The 25379-nt window shown below is 30.7% G+C and overlaps 5 protein-coding genes across 8 annotated transcripts; 2 read left to right on the forward strand and 3 right to left on the reverse strand.

Annotated features, from left to right (window-relative positions):
• Positions 1-137: 137 nt before the first annotated feature.
• LOC131669588 (nucleosome assembly protein 1-like 1) lies at positions 138-4178 on the reverse strand. Of its 3 annotated transcripts, XM_058944567.1 has the most exons (9): positions 3377-3587; positions 2349-2520; positions 1972-2258; positions 1673-1826; positions 1449-1586; positions 1231-1378; positions 1028-1147; positions 846-947; positions 138-616 (listed from the first exon to the last, which is right to left on the reverse strand). In XM_058944567.1, the coding sequence occupies exons 2-9, from the start codon at positions 2505-2507 to the stop codon at positions 606-608; spliced, it is 1119 nt and encodes a 372-aa protein (XP_058800550.1). In that variant the 5' UTR covers positions 2508-2520; positions 3377-3587; the 3' UTR covers positions 138-605. The 3 variants fall into 3 exon arrangements, with proteins under 3 accessions (XP_058800550.1, XP_058800549.1, XP_058800548.1); XM_058944566.1 differs by lacking the exon at positions 3377-3587 and adding an exon at positions 4066-4178 and having other exon boundaries at positions 138-947; XM_058944565.1 differs by having other exon boundaries at positions 138-947; positions 3377-3586.
• A 185-nt stretch (positions 4179-4363) lies between these two features.
• LOC131669589 (transmembrane protein 131) lies at positions 4364-16856 on the forward strand. 2 transcript variants are annotated; one of them, XM_058944568.1, is made up of 24 exons: positions 4364-4747; positions 5338-5399; positions 5494-5522; positions 5705-5785; positions 5849-5972; positions 6046-6159; positions 6239-6361; positions 6442-6605; positions 6688-6874; positions 6979-7087; positions 7162-7421; positions 7504-7920; positions 8014-8202; positions 8279-8507; positions 8591-8969; positions 9040-9255; positions 9332-9483; positions 9537-9986; positions 10065-10966; positions 13176-13497; positions 13584-14032; positions 15431-15638; positions 15726-15907; positions 16488-16856. In XM_058944568.1, the coding sequence occupies exons 1-24, from the start codon at positions 4654-4656 to the stop codon at positions 16572-16574; spliced, it is 5529 nt and encodes a 1842-aa protein (XP_058800551.1). In that variant the 5' UTR covers positions 4364-4653; the 3' UTR covers positions 16575-16856. The 2 variants fall into 2 exon arrangements, with proteins under 2 accessions (XP_058800551.1, XP_058800553.1); XM_058944570.1 differs by having other exon boundaries at positions 9332-9471.
• Positions 16857-17038: 182 nt separating this feature from the next.
• On the reverse strand, positions 17039-17904 carry LOC131669610 (uncharacterized). Its single transcript, XM_058944612.1, has 2 exons — positions 17278-17904; positions 17039-17209 (listed from the first exon to the last, which is right to left on the reverse strand). The coding sequence occupies exons 1-2, from the start codon at positions 17866-17868 to the stop codon at positions 17126-17128; spliced, it is 675 nt and encodes a 224-aa protein (XP_058800595.1). The 5' UTR covers positions 17869-17904; the 3' UTR covers positions 17039-17125.
• A 125-nt stretch (positions 17905-18029) lies between these two features.
• LOC131669609 (THO complex subunit 3) lies at positions 18030-19357 on the reverse strand. The gene is made up of 2 exons (XM_058944611.1): positions 19175-19357; positions 18030-18989 (listed from the first exon to the last, which is right to left on the reverse strand). Exons 1-2 carry the CDS (start codon positions 19355-19357, stop codon positions 18204-18206), a joined length of 969 nt encoding a protein of 322 aa, XP_058800594.1. The 3' UTR covers positions 18030-18203.
• A 517-nt stretch (positions 19358-19874) lies between these two features.
• LOC131669612 (xylosyl- and glucuronyltransferase LARGE1-like) lies at positions 19875-24454 on the forward strand. Its single transcript, XM_058944614.1, has 11 exons — positions 19875-20089; positions 20175-20326; positions 20399-20517; positions 20595-20781; positions 20858-21402; positions 21470-21619; positions 21693-21995; positions 22095-22291; positions 22574-22846; positions 23206-23298; positions 23373-24454. Exons 2-11 carry the CDS (start codon positions 20248-20250, stop codon positions 23521-23523), a joined length of 2097 nt encoding a protein of 698 aa, XP_058800597.1. The 5' UTR covers positions 19875-20089; positions 20175-20247; the 3' UTR covers positions 23524-24454.
• Positions 24455-25379: the final 925 nt, after the last annotated feature.

The following is a 25379-nucleotide window of genomic DNA, read 5'->3' on the forward strand; positions in this document are numbered from 1 at the left end:
AAATTCCAATTATATCATTTATCGCTTAGGTAAGTTCAATTTGTATAAAATCTAAGTTTTATACATACGTTCATTTTATTAAAATTTGTATAGACTATATGGACTATAAATAAAATGCACATTTTTAAAAAATAAAAACGTTTCTGCATTTATTGATAAAAAAATTGATTACATCAGATTTTTTGCAATTTCTCTAGACTTATTTAAATGTAATACATTGTGGTAAAATTCTTGTTAAAAAGAATAAAAAACATATTCTTTATTTTTTTTTGTGGAAAAATGTAGCAAGTACAGAATTGTTATGCTTTCTAACAGTCAAGATATTTGTAAATTTTGTATTAAAATGTTCTTAACAGTACGAAAAATTTGTTATACATTTAACGGCTTTTTTTTTTTTTAAGGAAACATTTTCGTTTGGTATATAAATGTTTGAGTAACAATAGTATAAAATGAAGCAATCAAAAGCGCGAATAATGATTCTTTGCAGACAAACTTCTCGTGTTCATTAATGAAACTATCAAATAATCCACTTTAATAATCTCTCACAATAACGTCAATGACACGGTGCTCTTTATACGACTTTTCTTGCTGTTAGTGTCTTTCATCTAGTTATCATCTGCAATGGGAGATATGACGTAATTAGTAGACTGATTTCGTAAATAACAATTAATTAAAGACACAAGCGAAGGATATTTCGGCAATCATTGGCCAGTAGTTTTTGTCTTGTTCTTAAAAAATAGTTTCGTTTAAACGGTAGTATTACGGTTTCCTTATAATTTATATGAAAATAATTGTTTATTGCTGTTTGCATTCAGGTGCTTTATCATCTTGCTGCTTTAGCCCACCTGCTGGTTTGCGAGATACGTTTTCATCATCCTCATCCTCGTCTATTTCATCATCATCTTCATCTCCATCCTCATCATAATCTTCATCTTCCAAACCTTCCCCTAGAATAAATAGTTGTTAGTGTTAATGTCCAATCGATTTTATTTTTTTCTTCGCATATAAATTAAAACTGTAAGCTTACCAGTAAAATAAAGAATAGCTCTTGGCACTATTCTCTCTCTAATGTAATGACCAATTTCAAAATCAGATGTTAGCAGAGCTTGTGTATCTTCATCAACATATGCATCTGTGTCATTTGGCACTAAAAATGTAATAATAAATTGAATTTTCTTAGAATTTTCACGTATTAACATAAGCAATGAAAATAAACAGCTGAGTATTTACCAATTGGAGGTGAAAAAAAGTTAAAAAATGAATCATTCTGAACAGTTTTAGTTACTGTACGAGTGGTAGCTTTATTTTTATGTTTCTGATTCTTTTTGATAGTTTTTACTGTAATATTTTTGCCTTTTTTCCAATCAATCAAACAACCCTGAATAAAAAAAAGAAGTATTTATAACTCAAATTATTTTTCAATACAACAAACTGTATGTAATGAATACCTTGCACTTGTAAATTTCAGGCCCTTCAAAGCTGAAAGGATCATCTGCTTCCGGTGCACACTTCATGTGATACTCTTTTGTTAAAACAGAGTTTGAAAAGTATTCATTGGGAGAAAAGTGGAATTCCAACACAAATCCCTAAACATGGTAAAACATTTAACGATTGTCATTTAAAAATAACAAAAATATTAATAATGTTAAAAGGATAATTGTTGTATATGTACCATTGGATTTTTTTCCAAGAATATAACTTTAACATCATAAAGATGTTTCAGTATTGGCTCATCATGTAATTGCACCATCTCTGCTAACATGCCAACATTTTTGAATATTGTTAACCAAAAATCAGGAATGCCTTTAACATCTTCATCTTTGGTGCTGAAAGTAAAAAATTGTCTTCAAATTATAATATCAAATAAAATTTCAATTTCAATATTTATTAATGAACTAGACTTGAATTTACTATAACATTTTCTATATTAAAATTTTATTTAAAAAATAATCTCCAAAATTGTTTGTTTACCTATTTTTCTCTTTTTCTCCGGCATCATCTTTCACTTCTATTTTAACTTTAGATTTTAAATCATTTGTAATTTCTTCTTCTTCACTCTCCCATTCACATTCTTCTTCTGTTGGTTCATACACACCAGAAATGATGTTACTTCTTTGTTCATAAAGTGGAACACATAACTGATAGTAACGACATTCTAGTGCATGAACTTCTTCATAAAATTTAGCTTCGATATTTGTTGTCTTCAGCTGAAGTTGCTTTAATGCTTTAATTCGACGTTTCACTGGTGCAGGTAAGTGCTACAAAGAAATATACAAATGTTACCAAAAATAACAAAACATATTCATAATTATTTTTTATAAATTTTCATAGTAAAATTGAAATATTACATCGATATTGAATTCATTTAATTTATCCTGTAAAGTTGCAAAAAGATTTTGTTCATTCTGTTCTTTGTGTTCATTGCAGGTCTTGGTTTTATGGCTGTCTTCCTCATCTTCCATGGATTCCAAGTCACTAACATCAGCGCGTTCTGGGTCTGCAGACATTTTTCTGATTCAACTACAATAAATTGAATTAAAATAAAACATTTCTATGAATTTTTTTGAATAAAGATGCAATCAAAATACTTAGAGAACATAATCTTAATAAAATGAATAGGGATATCTAATAAATTATAAAAAAAGGGTTTTTTTACAAGGCTGACAAGTATCTTCTGGTGCTTGAATTTTTCAATTGTACTTAAATAAATTGTTTACTAAGAAAATATAATTTATTTAAGTGCAATTATCCATTGAAGGAGGCTTGTTACGACTGAGCAAGCAAATAATGGAATAAAGCTAGCTAAAAATGTGTGATTAGCATGAAAAAAGAATATGAAGCCATGAAACAGTGTTTAACAAAATTTATTAAGAAATTAGGGCTGATTTCCTATCGCCATTTTCATAGAAAGAAACTAGCTAGATGACAAGACGTTAAGGTTAAAATTTAAGTCATCCGCGTGCTAACAACTTTAAAGAAAATGTTGAACTGAAAAAGAAAAAAAATGTAGACAATGAATAACGAATATTGAATTTCAGAGAAAAACTACTGTGAAATGTACCAATTATACGATTTTAAAAGCAAAAAATACATCGTTTCCGAAAAAGTGATTCTTGGGCACATGGTACGCTTCGAGCCGAATCAGCACGCCCGAGGTTGCGGCGCAACAAAATATGACAAGAATGAGAAACAAGCGGCTAGCCGCGACTCGTGAAACAGCGGTGAAAATTAATGAACGCAGATTTAAAAAAATAGAAATATCAATAACTACTTAAAAATTACATCCTTGAGAAAAAAATAAGCAGAGGAATCAGAATTAAAACGTCACGTTAACGTAAAAATTTCAGAAAAAGAAAAATGTGCATTTTATGAGTACCTTTGTTTGATGATGAAGGACAAGGGACGACAATCACTTAGATCGACTGATTGCCTATGTGTGGCCTGCAGTTATGAGAACTAGACAGTAAGAAGAAGAACCAAGTGCGCTATGACGAACAACGGACTCGTTTGCTAGTCTTAAGCTTGAGCCTCGATTGTAAAGCAAGACAGCCGGCCCTACGTGCGTGCGCGAAAGAGAGAGATTGAGCTCAGAGAGAAGTTCGCAAATTGACTAGTACTCTGAAGTTAGCGTTGAAAAACTATGGCGGGAAACAATCATTTCCGGTTTTTATTTTCGATATGACTACTTCGAGATTACTCTGAGTATACTCGTCTCTTGAATGCGAGTGACAAAATACAAATTACCTGACATACATTTTTTTTTTCTAAATTTAGAACTACTACTCTATACTTCTTATTTTTCAACTCTTATTATTACGTTTACAGTCTGCCTTCTTATTTTCCATTTTCCTGCTTTCAAATAAAAGTGTTGCTAAACACTTTTTCAATAACACTCATAATTGTCATTGAATATAAAGAGTCTGGTTCAACTGCAAATCATAGGAAATTAACGTATGGCTTGAATAAAAGTAAGATAAAGAAAATGAGATTGCAATGTAATTTGCGAGCGAGAATGACTAGATATTATTTATTTCGCAGGAAAATGTGATAATGAATTGAGATCACCTGTTTAGATTTGTTGTGATACTATTCAGTGATATGTTTATCGGCTAGAGATTGTGGCTACAGGCCTATAACCTTATTGCCTATACTTATATACCTACCTACCTATCTATCTATATCGAGTTTTGTTTTTGGAACTCATGCATGCCATGCGCATGCGCTTACGTTCACGTACACTAAGATAGAGTTATATTCATTTCTTAACCTGGCTGTGTGTATATGCGTGTATGTATACGCGCTCGCGCGAGCGGGTAGTGTTGGAGGCTCGGATTCGGAACTGAGTGTCTCTCGTGTTCCTCGCGCACGCGATAGCTCCGATAAAAGCATAATCGATATTGTGAAATTTCGATAGTCTGCGCAGGAGTATGGCCAAACATGGATTTTCATCTGTCTGCTAAGACCAGAACAAAAACAAAGAACAGGCCGTCGCGGCACGACTGAGTGGTGCACGTGAAAACTTATCTACCTTACCAATTTAGCCAAGCTGAGAGGTTCTCTATCTTCACGAAAACAGCGAGAAAGGCAAAAAACCGCTACTACTGCTACTTCAGCTGTGGCCGCCGCCGATTGTAGCCAGTTAACACTTATATTATGATTGACATCAAGCTATGCCGCTCGCTATTTCTTTTCACGCTCCTAGCCTCTATCACGCAAATTCAACCGTCTTTGCACGGCCATAACAATGGTGAGTCGACAATTTTTATGTCATCTTTGCTTGTATTTTTGATCTTTTCTTTCCCTCTATCTTTATCTATCTACAACAATTTTTAATACGTTACTTACTCTGAGCACATTAGTATTTTTAACAAACTTACACCGGCGATCCGTTACAATAACGTAGTCACAAGCTTGACTGAGTGTTCCTCGAGTTAATTCTTCTTTTTATGCTCACTGTTTACCTAGCAAGCAAGTCTGAATTTTATTTTAACTTGCTCTAATAATTTTTTCTCTTAGCTGCTCCTGTTTCTCCCTCCCCTCATCTAATACATTACCCTTGAATCCTATAGATTTCAACAAATCCACAGTGAAGGTCTTTTTGCATATTTATTTTTAACTATCATTTGATAAGGCTCCCTCAAAAAAATCAATTTTCATTTGGTTCTCAAACCACTATGGTCATAGTAAGCTGTCTGTAGTTTATCGTCTTGACTAAAGTATAACAAATAAAAAGATAAACAAACTCCAAATAATATGCTTATCAGAATTGAAAAGAAAGAAATATACCTCATTATGATTTTATCACATCAATGAAGATTGTTGTTCTTATGCTTTCAGCATTTGTCCAAGATGATGACATACAGTATTTGTTGGAAAACTTACCTCTGTCTATGCACAAGGTAATTAAGGACTGAATTGATTTTTTTGAAATAATTTTTTTATGCTCTCTTGTAATAATTCTAATATTTTATACTTATCATTTTTATTTTGCAGGGGTTCACTAATTCAGTACATGGACCAGGGTAAGTGCAATTCTAGTAGGGATGAAAATAAGTGTAATTCATTAATTAAGGAACTTTCTTAAATCATTATAAACTCAATATAAATATTCAATAAAAATTGTACATTTATAATCACTTGAATTGTGATATTTTTGTTGCTTTAAAACAAGTATATTTGTAAAAGATAAAATTTATGTTTTCAGGGATCCTTTATCAGAAGAAAATATACAAGATTCTATTCCTCATATTGAGTTTGAACCAAATATTTTGGATTTTAAAGAAAGGTATGGAAAGACTATTGACTTTTAGTTATTTTATAAGTATTATATATAATGATTTATGTTTAGACAACTTGGTATTCCTCATCAAGAAACTGTTACTCTTTTCAACAGAGATGATAATAAAACTATTCACCTCTCCTCTATTTCTGGGAACACTCAACATTTTCATTCATCTTTTTTTCAAGATAAAGTAAACTAGTAATTACAAGAATTATAACTAAATATGATAATTGTATTTTCAACTTTATTTTTTCTCATTTCAGGTGATTCCTCCTTTGGGTAACACAACTTTTAATGTTGTCTTTCTAGGTAGAGAAGAAGGTGAAATCGATAGTTACCTCTTTATACACACATCAGATGGCACAATAAAATATCAAGTAAAAATCGTTCGATTAGTTCATTTTGTTTGAAATCAATAAGCAGATGAGTTCTCAAATATAAATTCATTTTTGATAGGTGAAAGGCGTAAGTGTAAGCAGTCCTTACCGTTTACGACCTGTAGTGGGAGTTAAATTACCTATAAATGCATCTTTTACACCATTAATTTATATACATAATCCTCATTCTGAACCTATGCAGGTGAGTTATACCCACAACTTCATTTTAAACTAATTGAGTTTTCAAGATACAATAAAACATTTACAATTGTAATGTTATAGGTTGTAGAAGTATACAGTAGTGGACGAGAGTTTCAACTAGAATTGCCATCTGGAGAAATAGAAGGTCCGCGTGAATTATGGGAAATTCCTCCTTATCAAACAAAGCCTGTAATAAGACTATACTTCAATGCTTACATCGAAAAAAATTATACTGCGTATATAAGGTAAGAACACTTTTTGTTTGTGTTCGTTAATTAGACGCTATAAATTTTCGCATTTAAGTGCTCATATTTTTTGTTTGAATAGGTTTAGGGTCAATAATAGCGCAGAAATATTAATTGTGGCTGTGGAGATAGAGGTAGGCAGTGGAGCTGGTCTTCATTGGGGTGGCAGCTCAGCAATTGTCAACTTTGGTATGGGAGGATCTAATCAACCACCAATTCGTTATCAAATTTCTTTGAAAAATTCAGCCAAAAAGCCTGTCAAAGTTCAAGTAATTATTTTTGTCTCTTTTTTGTTTTACTGTTTATTGTATGTGTTATGTATGTGTGTGTTTTTTATGTATATTAATTTATTAGTCATTGATTTGAATTATAGAATATCATTAGCACGCCAACCTCAAAAGCTTTAAGAATTAATTTTGAGCCTACTGTGATACCAGGAGAAACAGATGTACCAGTGGCAGTGGGAACTTTAACATACGATTGTAATTAAATTTTGACATTGACGCTTTCGGTCATAGATATTAAACATAATCAATTTTCTGTTTAATATTAAAAGGGAAAACTGGATTGGATTTAAAGCATTTTAAAGGAAAACTATTGATAAAGGGTATTGGGCCTGGTGGTTCTAGTCAAAAATTAGCAATACCTTGGATCGCAGAAGTTTTGCAAGGTGGTCTCGAGGTCAACACTTCTGCTGCTCATTACTGCTCGCCACAATCCAGTCAACCACGAAATTTCAGCGTTGTTAATAAGTTTAAGCTGCCTTTAGCTATAACTAACATCTCACTCCCATTTGAAGCATCTCCTCTTTTTACTGTAAATTCATTAATAGCAATGAATTATCGCATCTCTTTCGTCGGTTGTGCATCATTTTTTACAATAAAATTCGTTGTTTCAGATAAGTAATTTTGTTCCAAAAATCTTAAAGTCTGGTCAAAGAGACAATATATTTACGTTGTCATTAACGCACGATAAGAAGAGTGAAAACCTACAATTGGAGTCGTTGATATTGATACACTCTAATGTTTCTACAACTGAAGTTCCATTACTTAGCTATAATGGTAAATTAAAGAAGATAATACCGGAGGAAAGAGAAAGCGACGAAGGTTCAATGAATTTCGGCACGGTTAGCAGCGGCATAGAAAGCGAAGGCATTTTTGCTCTCGAAAACCATAATCCTATAAGTATAGAGCTGCACGGTTGGGGAGTCAATATGCCTGGCGCTGTTTTAGAGTTGATGGGCTGTCAAAATGGTCCTACAGATTTATTTCATAAGAGCGTACGGAACATAAGCGCCTGTAGCGTCACAGGAAACGTAAGCTTAACAATTTTATATACTTTCGCTTGTATTAGTCTCACTTTATTAAGCGACTTTTCAATGTCTATTTCGATTTTCATAACTTTGCAGCAAAGCATTAAACCAGATCATCTGGCAATTTTTAAAATTAAAGTGAAGACTCCGTTTGTCGAAGAAGATACCATAGTAGGAGATGTATTTGTTAGGACAACTTATGAGAGATTGATTGTACCAGTTCACATGAAAGTAGCACATGGAAAACTATCCGTAAAAAAACTTACATTCACTGAATGTTTTCCGGTATATATATTTCTTAGGCATGTGTCATTTTGACAAATATATTCACTTTAGCTAACAATCTTTGTTTAAATTCTAGGGTTCTATTTGTTTGCAATCTTTGAAAGTACACTCTACGTTTGCAAGGCCCATGGAAGTGACATTTATAGCTCCTCTGCATAAAGATGAAAAAATCAAATACGTTCCTCTGGACATAGCTTCGAGCGCTGTTATTTCCAAAGGCGATAATCATATTGGTTCTATCTTAATAGATCCGTCAATCACTTGTAAACAACGTTGTTATCTTGGCTTATCGTTAAATAGCAGTCGTAAGAGTCATTTTTTGATTTTTAAATTTTTTTCTCTTTAAAAGAATACCTAAATTTGTTATATTACTTAATGCTTTTTTTAGTTGGGAGTCAGTGGTTGAATACATTAAATTTACCTTCGCACACACGAGATTCTGATTTAAATATTTTAAATAACCGTTACACGCGTTATTTAAATACATCAAACGGCTTGTGGGATAACGTGACAATGCAGTTAGATACCAGCGAAGTTCGCGGACACAGATTTTCCGTGAATATCAAGCCTTACTGGCCAAGTCTTTTAGTCGGAAATCAAAACTGGAAAAATAAGAGTTTACTATCGTTTCCTCTGACTCAAGTTGGAAACGTTTCGTATAAAATCATTACACTGCATAATCCAACGATGTACCCGCTTGTTGTTCATTTGGTAATGGATTGGAGTTATCCACAAGGAAATAGATTATTCCATTCGTTACCCAACAAGTAAGCCTCTCCTTAATTGAAATTAACCAACTTTTGCAAAAAATAGTCATCAATAATTATTTTCTTTAAGGTTCAAGCCGGTATGCGCAGAATGTCCGACTAGCGTGCATAGTGAATTCAAATTGGACAATGCCCTCAACGATAAAAGTTCTTTTGAACGAAAATGGAGAATATCCGCTGCGTCTCATACCCTCCCGACAGTTTTAAAAGCTAATGAAACAAAAACAATACGACTGTCATATACGCCGTCGGCTGCTGCACCGTCATCCGCACTTTTATACATACGGTAAGCTTTATGACGGATCACATTAAAAATTAAGGAATTGTCTATGATTTGATAGCGCTCGTTTGTCATATTACAGGAACAATATGACTATACTGGAGATAGTGCGGCTGGTGGGTCGCGGGGCTTATGCGCAATTCAAATTTGGCAATCGCAAGCCGGGATCGCCGGTGCCATTATCGTTCGAGCTCACAGAAAAGCACCTGAAGGACTGCGATGGTGAATTTGGCGGTATGATTAAAATTTTGCTGCTTGCAGTGCAAGTAACTGTCGATCACTTTCAGCTGGTCAATGGAGTGAAAAGAGTCCTAGCCCAAACCTCACGGTGAAGCGCTCGTTCATGGCACGTAACACAGGCGAACTGCCGATAGCGGTACGCGGCTTCTACATAAGTGGACTCTCTTGCGAAGGCTATGGCTTTCGAGTGCTCAACTGCGCGTCTTTCAGACTTGAACCTAACGCAACAAGGAAAATCGAAATAGCTTTCACGCCAGATTTCACGTTGTCACGTGTAGAGCGTAGTCTGCTGATACGAACGAGCCTTGGGCCCGAAATCAGTGAGAATACCGAGCTATTGAATCAGGAGCGCGGCCTTGTCAAACTTAATCTCGTTGCCAGCCTTCCAGCTCATATGCTCGAGGTCTGCGCCAGTATGCTAGCCCGACCGTCTTGGGAAAGCTCCCTCCAGTCGACCGCCACCGTTCTTACTCTGGTGCTGCTGGTCTGCTCCTTGGGTAAAGTCTCAACGCTACTTCTGTTACCGTCTCCACTTTAGCGATCGCTCATGCTTTATTTTTGTTTGTACCTTTCAGTGGCGGCCTTCATTGAAGCCGATCGTATATTGAGAGGTGCACTGGTCAATTTATCCCGAGGCAATCCTACGCAGCCTCCATTGGATCTCAGGTCACTTTCGCATCAACACACCCTATCGATGCCACATCAATCCTACCAGTCAAGTAATAGCAATAATCATCAGCATTGCAAGGACAAACTTGCGGCCCTTTTGCATAATGACAACTCAACCAAGTCCAACGTTAACTCGGCGAAAATTGGCAAGAAGGAGGACAATTTGCTTGACTGGACGTCGCTTGTATACGCAAAAAACAGCAAAGACGAGGATATGCACAAGAACATTAAGATTTCCGATTGGTCGCTAGAGGAAGAACGCAAGTTCCGAATAGATGCCGAGGCCAAAGATACGCCATTGTCAAAATGTTGTCTTGCTTCCGATACATTGGCTTTTGAACCAATAACTAATAATCAAAATCCAGTGCCCACCAAAAAACGAAATAACAAGCGTCAGAATGTGCAAGAGACCCACGTAGAAAACTCATCCACGACGACTGAGCCGTCTTCTTCCGTTCCTGATACACAGGTCATAGCTAAGAAAACTTCGCCCTCAACCAAATCCAGTCCAACTTCATACAGAAAGGGCAAATCTTGTAAAAAAGACACGTTGAAACTTGTCACTCATGAAGTACAAATCGACAGAGTAAATTCGTCGGCGAGTTCCGTAAGCAAAGATGCCACTGTAAAATGCGAAGGTAATAAACGGAAACGATCGACTGGAACAAATGGCGCTGCTTCTAATAGCAATAACCTTTACAAAAAATATGAGGCTAATGCTGGTCAAAAAGTCACACAATATTCCGAAGAAGAAACGTCATCGACGACGACTGAAAGTTCCGTTCAAGATGATAATAATACATACAAGGTAAATTTCGAGAATTGCATTACTTTTGACTTGCATCTAAATGTTCACTCTTTTGTTGATTGGCATGTTTGATAGCTCGTTTGTACTCTTGATAGTAAATATGAACCATAAATTTTTTATGGCAAACGTGAACGTTAATGATAAATCGAATTCTATAAAAATATACCTCAAAGACCAAGATTATTTATGGAGAAAGCTACTGCTGCTTTAAATTTCATACCAATTTGCTACAGAATTTACATATAATTTTCTACTCAATTTAAATATTGATACTAAACTGAGTAGAGATGGTCAGAACAGTTTTCGTTGAATATATGTAATTAATTATTATGTTTACTAAAGAATTTGAGAAGTTGTTATTCAACAAAACATAACATCAAATCATAAATATGTAAACGCCCTTTCAATTATTTATGAAGTACATAAGTATTTGTGATAATTTTTGGTTTATTATTATTTCATTATTACTTATATTGTCATTGATAATGTCAATATAAGAATACTTACGGCTCACGTATTTTCTATTAATAAATGATCGATTGATGGAATTACAAGCATCAGGAATCATATTGCAAAATTATTAGAGGTGTGCTGCACGATAAAATGAAATTTTTTTTTAAGTTGCACGAATTTTATTATTTACTTCAAAATCAACTGATGTACATTCAAGGCGCACACATTTGTGACACGATTAGATTTCTTCGTTTTTATATCAGCAATACAATTAACTATCAATTTGTTGGGTTACTGAAGGCCGCCATCATCAAATAACAAAATCTTGATAAATCGTGAATTTTGGATAAAGTTATTTCATATCATTGACGTGCTGCAACGTTATAATAAGCTTACGCAAATGAACGTAATTTATACTATTTCTTTTTATGATCAACTATATCCTTTAAATATATAATTAATGCGCTACGTTAGGGACCGCGAGTAGAAAACATGGAAATTTAAAAGAAATTTTCAGATTTTTTAAGTAATGACTGTCTTGGTTTTTGTATATACAATATATATATATAAGCACTTGGACATTCGCAATTTTTTATGAATGCTAAAAATAAGGTGCTTTACTCAAATAATAAATAAATGTAAGTTTAAAAAGTCATACAGCTGTGATAATTATAAATTTATAAGTATTATGTAAAAGTTCAAAATTCGGTGGATTTGTCCATATCTCTTTTTACGCGCTGGTTCGTAAGCCAGAATTTGGTTCATGAGTTTATCAATTTCATAAATTTCCTTGTTTTCACTAGTTTTTAATTCCACAAAGAATATTGGTAATGGCCATTTGATTATTCTATGTTTATTATTTGAAATTCTAATTACTTTATGATAACACCTTTCAATTTCTCAATTTTTTTTAATTCATCAATATTGACCAACGGGTGCATGTTTTTTTAAAACCGCCTTATATGATTTTTTCTGCTTTCTTCTGAAATGTGTAAAAATCGGTATTTTTCCTTTTTAATTCATTTATTTTTGAGGAAGAAGCTTCCGTTTTTTTCTATTTGTATTTTCATTTAATTATTTTGTAATACTTTTAAAATATATGCTCTTTTAGCAACTTTATCAAGAAAATTTTATAAAGAACCAATATTTAAAACTCTACTTATGAATATCGATGATGATTGTGGCAATTAAAAAATTACCGTTATTGTGAGTGGTGTGTTTACTTTCCTGTCTTATCGTTTCCTTCCTTTTCTTTCAAAACATCAAATTGATTATTTTTTCCCAATGTGTTGTTGTTGGAATCACCAAGCCAGTAATTTTTGACGAGGGCTTGCCTTTTCTTAATAATTCTGCTTTCTTCTGGGCTGTTTTTCGGTCTTCTGCTTTGTATACCGTTTTCCAATCATTTGATTTGTTATATGCTTCTTCCTAGCTTAGAATTATTTATAACTGGTGTCATCTGTCTTGATTGTTTTATAGCAACCATGTTGACCGGTTTTGTTTTCGTTACTAGACTCTCAGTGTTTGTTTGATTTGTACTATTTTAGAAAACTTTTCTAAAAGCATTCGAAAAACTATTGATCATTATTACAAGAAAATAAAAATAATAATTTTTGGCTATCAGAAAACAATCGTAATTAAATATGTGTACGCTTCAAAATGTCCCTCTCTCAAAATGGATAACGTGATAATTTTTTTTCATACATAACTTAGCGTAAACAGCTTGTAATTATTACTAAATTTAATCATTTTTTAGGAATGTGAAAGTACTTATGATAAAACAGATAAAGCACAGAAGAAATCTTCAACTACAAAATTAAAACCACAAAATAATTCTGCTGTGCCATCATTAGATTATAAGGACAGTTACGAAGGTGACTGCGACGATGATGATTACGATAAAGATAAACAGGATAATTCCAACAAATGGAAAACAAGTACGAATAGATCCACAAGTAAAAGTCAAATGTCACGGCTAGCTATGGAATCGAATAAGTTACCTCGCCCAAAACAAAATCCTCCTCGAAAAGAAAAGGTTACTCTGAAACGACGCAGTGCAGAGAAGAGTCAACCTAAAGGTAATAATTTTTTCATCTTTAGCTTACCATCAAACATTATTCAATAGTGAATTTCCATTTTCATCTAAAATTTTAAACGCATTAAGTTTTAGTACCTGTAACTAATGAAAATAGTTGTCAGAAAGAGGAAACGAAATCTCCGCCAGTTCTTTCTTCAGTTTCTGTGCCAGTTTCATCTCCTCCAACGGCTGCTGCACCACCACCTCTAGTTTGTTGGGGCGAGAACAGAGCGAAATTTAGTGATGTAGTAGCTCGTAATCAAGACAACTTATCTCAAATGTTTTCAAACTACGATAGTTGTAAGACACAAAGAGCAAACTCGCCCGGAGTAGCTGGATCATTTGGCGGAGATAATTCAGATTGTACAAAGCATCAATTTATGCAGGACAAAACTTTGAATGATTATAAGTTTAATGGGAAACCCATTGGCACTCCAGTAGAGCAGGAAGGGTCATCGAATCGCACGGATCGTTTGAGCTTACACTCAAACAATCATCTGCATAGTTACTTTGCTAATACGTTTAATGATACAAAGGTATGGTTATATAGCATTTAGTAAAAATATAAGATTTTTTTATAAGTTACATTCTTTAATTCAACCATTATCTAGTTAAAAAAGGTTTGCCACGTAAGAGCACCTGCTGCCTCTATTCAAAAAATGGTTTCAAACTTTTATTATTTAAAACGACAATATTCATTTTATTATGACACATGTGCAAAAATGTCCATTCTTTCCATATTTTTGTATTGTTTACTATTATTTTTTCATTTACAGTTTGGAAGTTTTACTAACAAGAATACCATCAAAAATGCCCGTGTTTCGTGTTCTATTTATAGCTCTCTTTTGCCGACTTCGAAAAGGAGGAGATTGTATTCGACCTGATTTAAAAAAAATGTTTATTTGCTTATGTTTATATTTTCGGATCGGTAGATGGATTTAGTTTAAAGGATAAGCTTGATAATTATTGATTCCATTTCATATTAAAGTCGACTTTTCTTTCAAATTTTCTTATATAATATTCAATATATGAATAAAATTAATAAAAAATAATAATTATTCAATCAAATCAATAATAAAATGAGACTATATCGGAAGTATACCCTTTTCAATAAATACAATCCTGTCCATTGAAATCGTTTGAACCAGTCTCGAAATATACGTAAACATACGTACAAGAATCAGGTTGAATACAGAACTTTTAATTTTGTGAAGTCAGCAAGAAATTATAATTCTCTCCAAAGCATGATATTTTTAGAAGAAAAAAATTAAAATTAAATATTTTAAAATAATTTATTTTAAAATTCTTATTCGAAAACAAAGATTTTTATAAAAAATTGAGAGTTTTAAGTTTTTGTACATATTTTAAGATAAATTAATTATTAGTATAATTTTTGTTTAGACAGAAATTTTTGATAATTTTTTTGTTCGAAATAGAAGGATTAGACCTCATTTTTCCATTGCTGAACTTTAAATTGCGCTAGGTCTACTTTTTCAAGAGTTATTTCATTTTAAAGAGAAATTTCAAAAAAGGTCCACTAGATGAAAGTACAGAATGGATACGTTACAAAATCTGTAATATCTCTATGGATAAAACTCTGAAGCACGGGTATGTTTATTTTTGATGAAGAATATTTTTTCAATCTTTCATCCAATCAGTGTTTGACAGGTTTGATTGTTTTTTGTAAACAAATGAAAAAAAAAACACAAGTATTATTGACTCCAAGCTAAATAAATTTATCGGAAAAAATAATATAAAGTAATAAAAAATATCATTTATGTTAAATTTCAAGTATTGTAAGTTTCGATCTGTATTGTTAAACGTTTTCTGTATCGTAAACATTTGAAATTATTATTTTTGTTAATATGTTAAATTGTAATATCAAGTAGTAATAACTACTAATGTAATAACATTATTTTTTCATTTTGTTTTAGTATGATTGCGAGCTAGTTCCGTATACTGATTTACCTGACACTGATGAACCACTTGTTGAATTAGAAAGCACGGAAGAAAATGCCAATTGCAAATTATGGCACCACAATAATTTACTACTAGAATTGATGCCTGCAAATACAAGCTTTCAGTTACCAGATCCTCCTATCACTACAGAAAAAATTCCACCTCTACTAGATACTTTAAAAGGTTCGTTTTCTATTGTCGCGATAAATCTGATAAAACATTTCACAGAGTCAATAAGTAATTTGAAACATTTTTTCCATTATATTGCAGATAATTGGGTCACTGTAGAAACTAATTGGGAACCTTTGTACACACGTGGAGCTGTCGGAGAAGAAAGAAGCGGTGTTTGGGGAATAAACACTGGCGGTGTGTGGTCCGCGGCACCATGGGGGGCTCCAACTCGACCACCAACATTGCAGCCTACTTCACAATCAAGAGATCAGAATATTCAAGTATTTGTCATTTCCAATTTTATAAAATCTTACAGAGTTCAATCACACGCGTGAATAGTTACATTAAAAGTGCACCTCGTTCTTTGATATACATATAAAATATTTTAAAATTATGTCGATGGCTTCACTGTATAAAATCTCAAATCTATTTTTGTAATTTCAAAATATTTGAGCTTGAAATTTTGAATAAAATACATCAGCTTGATCTGTCCCTTGTAGAACTTGACATTGAACAAAAGTTACTTACTCTTGAAACATTACTTTAAATTCTTTGAAAGTAATTTATCCTTCTTACATATTCTGTTAGAGCTTTAAAATTACATATCTAGAAATCATAAAAATTATGCAATTATACTAGGAAACCATGATATAATAGTTAAGAAACTCCTTGTAATTTTCTTCTAACTGATAATCGAAAAAGAATATACAGATAAAGCTTTATATTTAGATATAAAATATTCATTTTAATAGTTTCAATACGTATGATTTTTATAAAAAAATAACTTCAGTCATCTGTTCCAGCATTATTTATCTTAAGTATCAAGGTATTAAACTAAAGTAAAAATGTATTATTTTGCAGGAACGTTCTGATTTCGATCCTTTCCGATCTTTAAGTACGATATGGACACCGTCTTCATCGGACACATGGACTTCGAAACACAAATGACTACAAAATCAATGGAACTCATTGATTATTGTGATAAAGTTGCTGCATATTTTACGACTTTTTTAAAGGACTCTTATATCAAGAGTCTTAATGGGTGACGCACCAAATGTTTGTGATATCAAAAAATATTTCGTTTCTTATTCTTTTCAAAAAATAAATTATAAAATTAACAATTAGAGATTGATTCAGATTTGAGACAAGTGTTGACTTGTGTAACACAATACTTTAACTTTTTTTTCTTTTCAACTTTGATAAAAGCACATAAAATCCATTTCAATAAAAAGACCATTTGTTGTTCATTTCAATATTTTTCTATTGAATGCCCATTTAAATATAGTTATATTTAAATTTAGAACAGGTATAGTATAGAATATTTTTAACAAATAATGAAATGATTACATATTTTGTGAAGAAAATTTATTTTATTTAAAATTTAATTTCAAATTTTATAACTGCCACAAAAGAATTCATTATTAAATTTTAAGCTAGTAATTTTATTTAATATTGAAATGTATGTAACAGAAAATACATTGTAGATATCTGAGATAAAATCACAACTGCGTAACTCGAAATCCTGGTATTTTGTTTGTATTTAATGCACATGATTTTGCTTTTTGAAGTCTTTGCAACAGCATCTAAAAATATTATTCAGAAGTTTCAATAGTTGCATTTATTAATTATTAATGATTATTAATTGGTATACCATGTTATCTTCTTCTATTTTTCTTTGCGATTTTTTTCTATTAATAGCCGAACTGCTTAATTTTTGTAGTGTAATATTTGCTTTTCCCTTTCTTGTTTTTTGTTGGGCCATAATTTTTCTTAACAAAATTTCATTGTCACGTTCAATTTTCATAACTTCGTTATTGGTAAAACTCATGTTTTTTCTTTGAGGAAGCAATATTGAATTTTTTAGAGGTCTTACTCCATTGAGATCCAAAGTACTCATCTTTTCTTCTAAAGTTAAGCATAAACCTTTACATTCTTTTGAAGCTAAAGTTATTGTACCAGTTGATGATGTAACTATATTCTGATTTTTTGTATGAGTCCTTAAATTTGTAAAGCGATACATTGGGATTTCACTTTTTGAAAATTTCTGGATTGTTTCCATTTCTGATTCTTCATCTGACTCATCAGAATCAAAAGAATCAGCATAAGCAGATTCATCATCAGCAACATCTTCCAAGTTTAATTCTACTACTTTTGCATCATCTTCTTTATTTTCTTCATAAGCAATTTCATTTTGCACTGATAATTTTTTGAAATTTGGTTCATATTTTTTGAGATTATCCATTATATATTTTATTCAATGTAAGTTGTTTTTTTAAGAAATTGTTTAAAGCAATAAAAATAACTAAAGCAGTTTATTATATTATTGTTAATTATTAATATTAGTATTATTCATATAAAAAGTACAAATGACATAGTAGCATTCTTACAGACTAAGCTTTATGAATATTGGGTTATGTATCCATGGTAACCAGACAAACAAAAACAGAAGTGTAATGAATGAATTTTATAATTTACAAATCAATTTTCATTATTTTAAACGAAATCAAGAGTTAAATAAATTAATTCATTTTGTTTTCATAAAAAACTTTTTATTTTAAAATAGAGTAAAAATATATATTAATTCTCATTTGGAAAGCCAAAAACTTTCAAACTACCTGCATCTCTTTTTCGATCATAACTGTCTTTGTCATCACATGCATAAGCAAGTAAATATTGTTTAGGATGCCAAGCAACAGTAAATGTTGCTGCTTCAACTGGTATGTCAGTCACTTTTTCCCCTGTTTCAACCTCACCAATGTCTATAACTAAATCTTCTGATGCAGCTGCTAACAGCTTTCCATCGTGGGAGAAAGATATAGTTCTGACAGGCCAATCCAAACGAGAAAATGTTCTTAAACAACACAGTTCATCAGCGTCCCATAAAGAAACAAGAGCATCTGCTGATCCAGTTGCAAAATATCGTCCTGTAGGATCAAACTCAATGCAGATACATGTTCCTGGATGTGCTTTTATTACTTGCAAAAGTTCTAAACTTGGATAACTTAAAATATGAACACAGCCTTGTCCATTAGTTAGGTAAAATGTATCTGAATCTTTGTTCCACGATATTTCATTCACTTCAAAATTGAATTGTTCTTCTACTTTTATTTTCATAGCTCTGGCATCAATGAATGTTACCAAATCTTCTTTATTACCAACTGCAATTGTATTGCCATCTGGTGACCAACAAATATTGATATTTTCACCTTTTGTACTTATATTAGCAGTACATTTTTGAGTGCGAGTATCCCATATCCTAACTGTCTTGTCTCCACTAGCAGTTGACAAAAGTTCTGGATTAGAAGCATGCCAGCACAACTGATCAACACTGCCGCCATGACCTCGAAATGTTGTTTCTAATTTCTAAAATAATAAAATAACAATCTACATCAGCTAAATTAATAATAAACCTCTTAAGGAAACAAAGTAAAAGTAACAATACAAGAGTAATAATACAAATAATAATACATTTTAAAAAAATATAATCAACCTATTATTATAAAGTTATTTTAAAATTCCGGTATTCACATTGAGAGGTTAGAACTTACTAAACGGTCTGGTGTAAGTGAAAATATGCAGACACATTTATCAAAAGATCCCGAGGCTAAAAGTTTCCCATCGCAATTCCAACCGACGCTATGCACTTTTGCTGTATGACTTTGCTGTTCTCGTACTTTGTTATGAGTTTTGAAATAAGTAATCAATTCATCCACGCTACTTTGAGGGGCCATTTTTATTTATCTCATAGTTTACTGTTTATCCGCATTGGGATTGGTAATTGGTTGTTAGGTGGTTGATGGACAGTCAGTGTTACCACGTTCCATAAGCTAAACAGCTGTTTGAATAATTGAATTGCGTTTTTAGATGAGTTAATTATTAAAAATAGTTTACATAGCAATACTTAACTATGACTTAATAATAAATATAAAAAATTAAAGTGTTTATTGCAATAACTAGTTCATTTTTTATTAATTAGAAAGATTCAATAAATTAAGAGCTATTTGAGTAATTGAATTACGTTTTCAGATGAATCTGTTATTAAAAATAGTTTACATAGCAATACTTAATTATAACTTGGTAATAAAAATAAATAACTAGTGTTTATTGCAATAACTAGTTTATTTGTTATTAATTAAAAAGATTCAAGATTTAAACTCTAAAACAGTTGGAAACACTGCTATCAATTTAATCTTTAAGATCTGCGACCCCCCTTTTATACTATACGGTCTGCTGCAGTGTAAACATTTATTAGGTATATACATATATAGTTCAATACGATAAGGTGGCACAAGCTATAAATGATAAACTTAATTGTCAATTTTCAATTACTTGGTCATGGGTATCTCAATCTAGATATTACACTAGTTATATAATTCCTCTTAATATTTGATTAACATTTTGACCATAATAATTACTAATTAAAAATTATATCATGTCAATGATCTCGTATACAATTTTTCGTGGTAAGTTGATGTAAAAATAAATCTAAGTTTACAGAAAATATGATCTACCTGTACATTATTAAATTTTTTATTTCTTCCGCATTAGTGGTAGGCAAAGTATACATAGAATTGTATACAAAATTATAAGTCCTTTTCTAAAATATGCTCGGCATACCAGAATGGTTCGACCATGGGTAGGATGGCTGTGTATCCTGTTTTTCATTTCAATGGTGTTTTATTTATACTTGTCAATAAACGGTAATGTATAGATTTTATAATGATTTTATAAAAATTAACTCTCCATAATCTTAAATACTTTTATCTTTGTAGCCCCAATTATAAAAAATCCTTATTTTGCACCAAAGCACATAGATTTGCCAAACACCAAAGAATTCCAAACAATTATTCACCCTATTATAGAGAAAACGTCTATACCTAATTTATTTCATGTAAATATTTATTATCAAATGTTAAATAGTAAATAATAGTCAAACAGATGTAGTTATATTAATTGACTTTTTGGTAGGATAAAGACTGTACAACAATTCATATTGCTTTCGTATGTGCTGGATTCAATTCAACAGTTTCTTTAGCAACGACAGTAAAATCTATTTTATTTTATCGCACAAGGCCTTTACATTTTCACTTATTAGTCGATGAAATTTCCTTAAAAATTGTCAGTGTTCTATTTACATCCTGGAAACTATCTCATGGTAAATCTAAAAATTATAATGTATACAAAATATATAAAAATTATTATTAGTTATCTAAATTATATATATTTTGCAGTTGCAGTATCATTTTATAAAACTGAAGAGTGGGTACCAAAAGTTTCATGGATACCTAACAAACATTACTCGGGAGTGTATGGACTTTTGAAGTTAGTCCTTCCTGATGCTATTCTTGAAAAAAATTTAATAGTTTTAGATACAGACATAACAATTTTGAATGATATTTCTTTACTTTGGGAATTGTTTAAAAATTTTAACAAAGAACAAGTATTGGGATTAGTTGAAAATCAAAGTGACTGGTATATAAAATCTACATTATACAATGTACACCCTTGGCCAGCTTTAGGTCGAGGGTATAACACTGGAATTATGCTGATGGACTTACATAAATTACGTGCCAAAAATTTTTCCAAATTATGGGAAAATACTACATTACATGTATTGAAAGATATTTTCGAAATAAGTTTAGCAGATCAAGACATTATAAATGCGGTTATTAAAAACAACACAAAATTTTTGTATACTATCGATTGTACATGGAATGTTCAATTAAGTGATCATGCTCTTAGTGAATCATGTTATAGTAATACAAATAAAATAAATGTAAGTCATAATTTGATCATACTATTGAGTTAATACAATTATTCAATCTATATTACTAATTTCATAGGTAATTCATTGGAATTCACCTCGAAAATTCAATGTAAAAAATAAGTATGCTCAAGACTTCAAAAAAATGCATCAAGTATTTCTTGAACTCGACGGGAATTTACTGAGACGTCGGTTGTTTGGCTGCAATAAGAATGAAGAATCAAGTCAGGTAAGCAGATTTGTTTTCATTTTTATTATTTTATATATGAAAAATAAGAAAGTTCAATAGCTTATGATCGTAGAACAATGAGATGGACTTATGTATTAAATTTAAAGAAGGTGCCAAAATTGTATATAGAACGCATCCATTTTTTTTGGAATTTGAAAACAATGTAGTAAATAGTGCTGATGTCCTTCTTGCTACTCAGTGCAGCATTGATAGGATTGTACTTCTCGAAGATATGTCAAAATATTGGCGAGGTGTAATTAGTGTTGCTCTTTATTTGACTGACAACGAAGTACAAACTTTTCTAGATTTCGTTCATAACTCTGTTGAATTAAGAAACCGGAAAAATATTGCATATCACATTGTTTACAAAGAAGGAGTAAGTATTCGTTTTCTTTTGTTTTTTCAACAATCTAATTTATTTCAATTTTTATTTCTGTATTTCAAGCTTATTCATCAAAATATATTCATTTAACAGGAATTTTATCCAGTGAATTATTTACGAAATGTTGCTATGAAATATGTAACTCTACCATATATATTTCAACTAGATATTGACTTTTTACCTCAATATGGTTTACATAAAAATTTAATTAACTATGTTATTGCAAACAATATAACAGAAAATCATCGTATTGCACTAGTTATTCCTGCCTTTGAAACGCAAAGATACAGGTAAAAATTAAAGCTTATTCGTGATTGCAATAAAAATTGTATCATTGCAAGACGTTACATATAAAAAAAAATTAGCTTTTACCATTCTGTATTAAATTTAATTTCACTTTTTGTTAGAAAAACAAAAAATACGGTTTTTTCCGAATAGAGTAATAACAAATCATATTTTTAGCTTGCATTAATGAAAAACATTGTTAATAATATCTAACTTTTTTTTCATATTTAATATATATAAATTAATAATTTCCGAAGTTTTGATAACGTAATTATATTGAATTACAGGTTCAATTTTCCATCAACAAAAGCCGAACTTTTGAAATATTTGGATTATAAAATTTTATACACATTTCGTTATCATGTTTGGTCTCAAGGACATGCCCCTACTAATTTTTCATTTTATAGAAATGCAATTGAACCTTACGAAGTATCTTGGGAACCAGATTTTGAACCTTATATCGTTGTTCCCAAATCTGCACCAAGTTATGACGAACGATTTATTGGCTTTGGTTGGAATAAGGTGTCTTATATCACACATTTGACAGCTTTAGGCTATAAGTAAGTCAAGTTGCTTATAAAAGTTGAAGCTTTCAAATCGACAATCGATAACTAATATAGTTAAAACAAAAGATGCACTGTGCATTAATGATATCAGTAAAAAATTAAGTTATATTTTTGAAAAAATACAAATGAAAATAAATGCGAATGATTTAAAATAAAACTGGAAACTTTAAGAACTTTAATATTGAGGAGGTTGAAAAGTAAATCTATAATTTGTCTATATAACATTTAAAATGATATTTACGTACATTTATAGTCTATGAATTAAAAGTTTTAATCCTGTTTTATTTTAAGTTTATTAACTTACTTTTATATTCTTCAATGATGATTACAACTTACCGTTCAATTACTTGTAGGTATATTGTTTTGTCGGACGCATTCATAATTCATCGTCCTCATGCACCAAGTCGTGATATTGGAAAATTTAGAACTGATGCTTCTTATAGACGGTAAGACAACCATCGTAATTTATATTATTTGTATATCGAGTTCAATATTACATTTGTTTTTTGTTTGTTTTTAGGTGCTTAAAAGCATTAAAAGATTCATTTGTACAAGACCTCATAGATAATTTGGGAGATAAGGCTGTAATGAATCTCAATAAAATATTTGCTAAACAAGACAAGAAATCTAATAATGTCACTAGCCAAAAAGTAATATACCAATCAAGTTAAAGATGTGCCTTGAACACAATGTTCTGAAAAAGTATGTTATGTTATAAATTGTTATTGGTTGTTCAAATTTCTAATAATTTTGCAACAGCCAATTGTGGTTCTAAACGTAATTATAATCACAAAAAAAAATTTTAATGTATTACATATCACTGTATACTAGCAATTTATAAATATTCATATTATGGTTTGCTTTTATAATAATGAAAATTTTTATTTTATTTTTTATTGATCAACTGTACCACAACTAGGCTTTTTATCTATAGTCACATCTATTTATATTCAAATTCTCATTAAAATTTTATATTGTTAAAATACATGTTTACATCAACATAAAATACTTCGAATCAAATTTTTAAACATATTTTGTAATCTGTTTATTTTTATATAAATGACCCTTGCTTTGAAGTTTCAAATATAGTTGCCTAGAAAGATAATTTCACAATGATCGTATTTATTATATTATAAGTCTCATGTGAAAGAGTAATCGCACGTCTTGTATTGTAAAATTATATAATTTCATAAATAATGCTTACAGTTTTTTATATAATTTGTTTTTTTAAAACTATTCTTATAAAGAACGAAAATTACCGTTATATCACTAAAACAATAAGCCTATAAACTCTTTACAACGTTTTTATAATTTCTTTAAGAGTATTATTTGCTTCATTAATTTAAACTTTTTGTTAAACACAGATGTGCTTTTGGCAGAGCTAAAATGCCAAATGCAAATGGTAAATTCATACACTTTCAGGAATATGTTTTTCTTTCGAATGATTATTTGTCACTATACTATCGTATGTTTTATGGAAGTGCAAGACAATAAAAAATTGTAAAAGTATCTTTACTATGCACAAATAATGTTTGAAGTACAAAAATTAATCCATGTATTATAATCGTTACTAATTGTAAAAAATATAATAAAATGAATATCATTTACTGCAAAGAACACGAATATTGTTTATTAAAATAAAAAATACTTTATTCAAAATATCTCTAAATAAACCCTCCAAAAATTATTATTATTTTAATTGAACCTTTTTAGTTATCCCAAAAAAAAATTAAAAACTATATATATTTTTTTGGTTTTTTTGCAACTGCGATATTTTTAGCAATACTTAATATTTTTTTAAAGAAACAAAACAAAAAAATCAATACCTTGCTCATTTTAATTGAACCCCTCTTACTTTTTTAAAATTATTAATATATAGGTCAAAAATAAACAATCTAATTTTATTGTATGTTCTTACTAAAATGCATGCGCGTTAACTGATCTTTTTAGTAATAACATACAATAAAATTAGATTGCTATTTTTGACATATATATTAATAATTTTAAAAAAGTAAGAGAGGTTTAATTAAAATGAGCAAGGTATCAATTTTTTTGTTTTGTTTCTTTGCAAAAATATTAAGTATTGCTAAAGATATCGCTGTTGCAAAAAACCAAAAAATGTACATAGTTTTTAATTTTTTTTTTTGGAACAACTCAAAGGGTTCGATTAAAATAATGATCATTTCTTGAGGGTTGGGTTGGGTTCAATTAGAGATATTTCGAATGGTATATTTTTTAACTATCCACTAGATTTTATGGGCTAGGTAAGGGGGTCCTGAACTTCTTCGTTTATATGCTTCGATTTCACCTTAAAGTACTTTCGTTAGCGTACCTATCATACAATACTAGCAAATTGGTATATTATATTCATTAATTGACACATAATTATTTTTTATTTTATCTTTTCATTACAGTCATCCGAACATTATTTTTTACGTTTGCGAATGACTTTGACTAATGTTTGTTAATATTACTAATTAATGCGCACTTTCAATTAAAAATATAAAGGAATTTGGAACATAAATTG

Source organism: Phymastichus coffea, unplaced genomic scaffold (assembly GCF_024137745.1).
Source record: "Phymastichus coffea isolate CEN01 unplaced genomic scaffold, Cenicafe_Pcof_1.1 PCOF00095, whole genome shotgun sequence".
NCBI lineage: Eukaryota > Metazoa > Arthropoda > Insecta > Hymenoptera > Eulophidae > Phymastichus > Phymastichus coffea.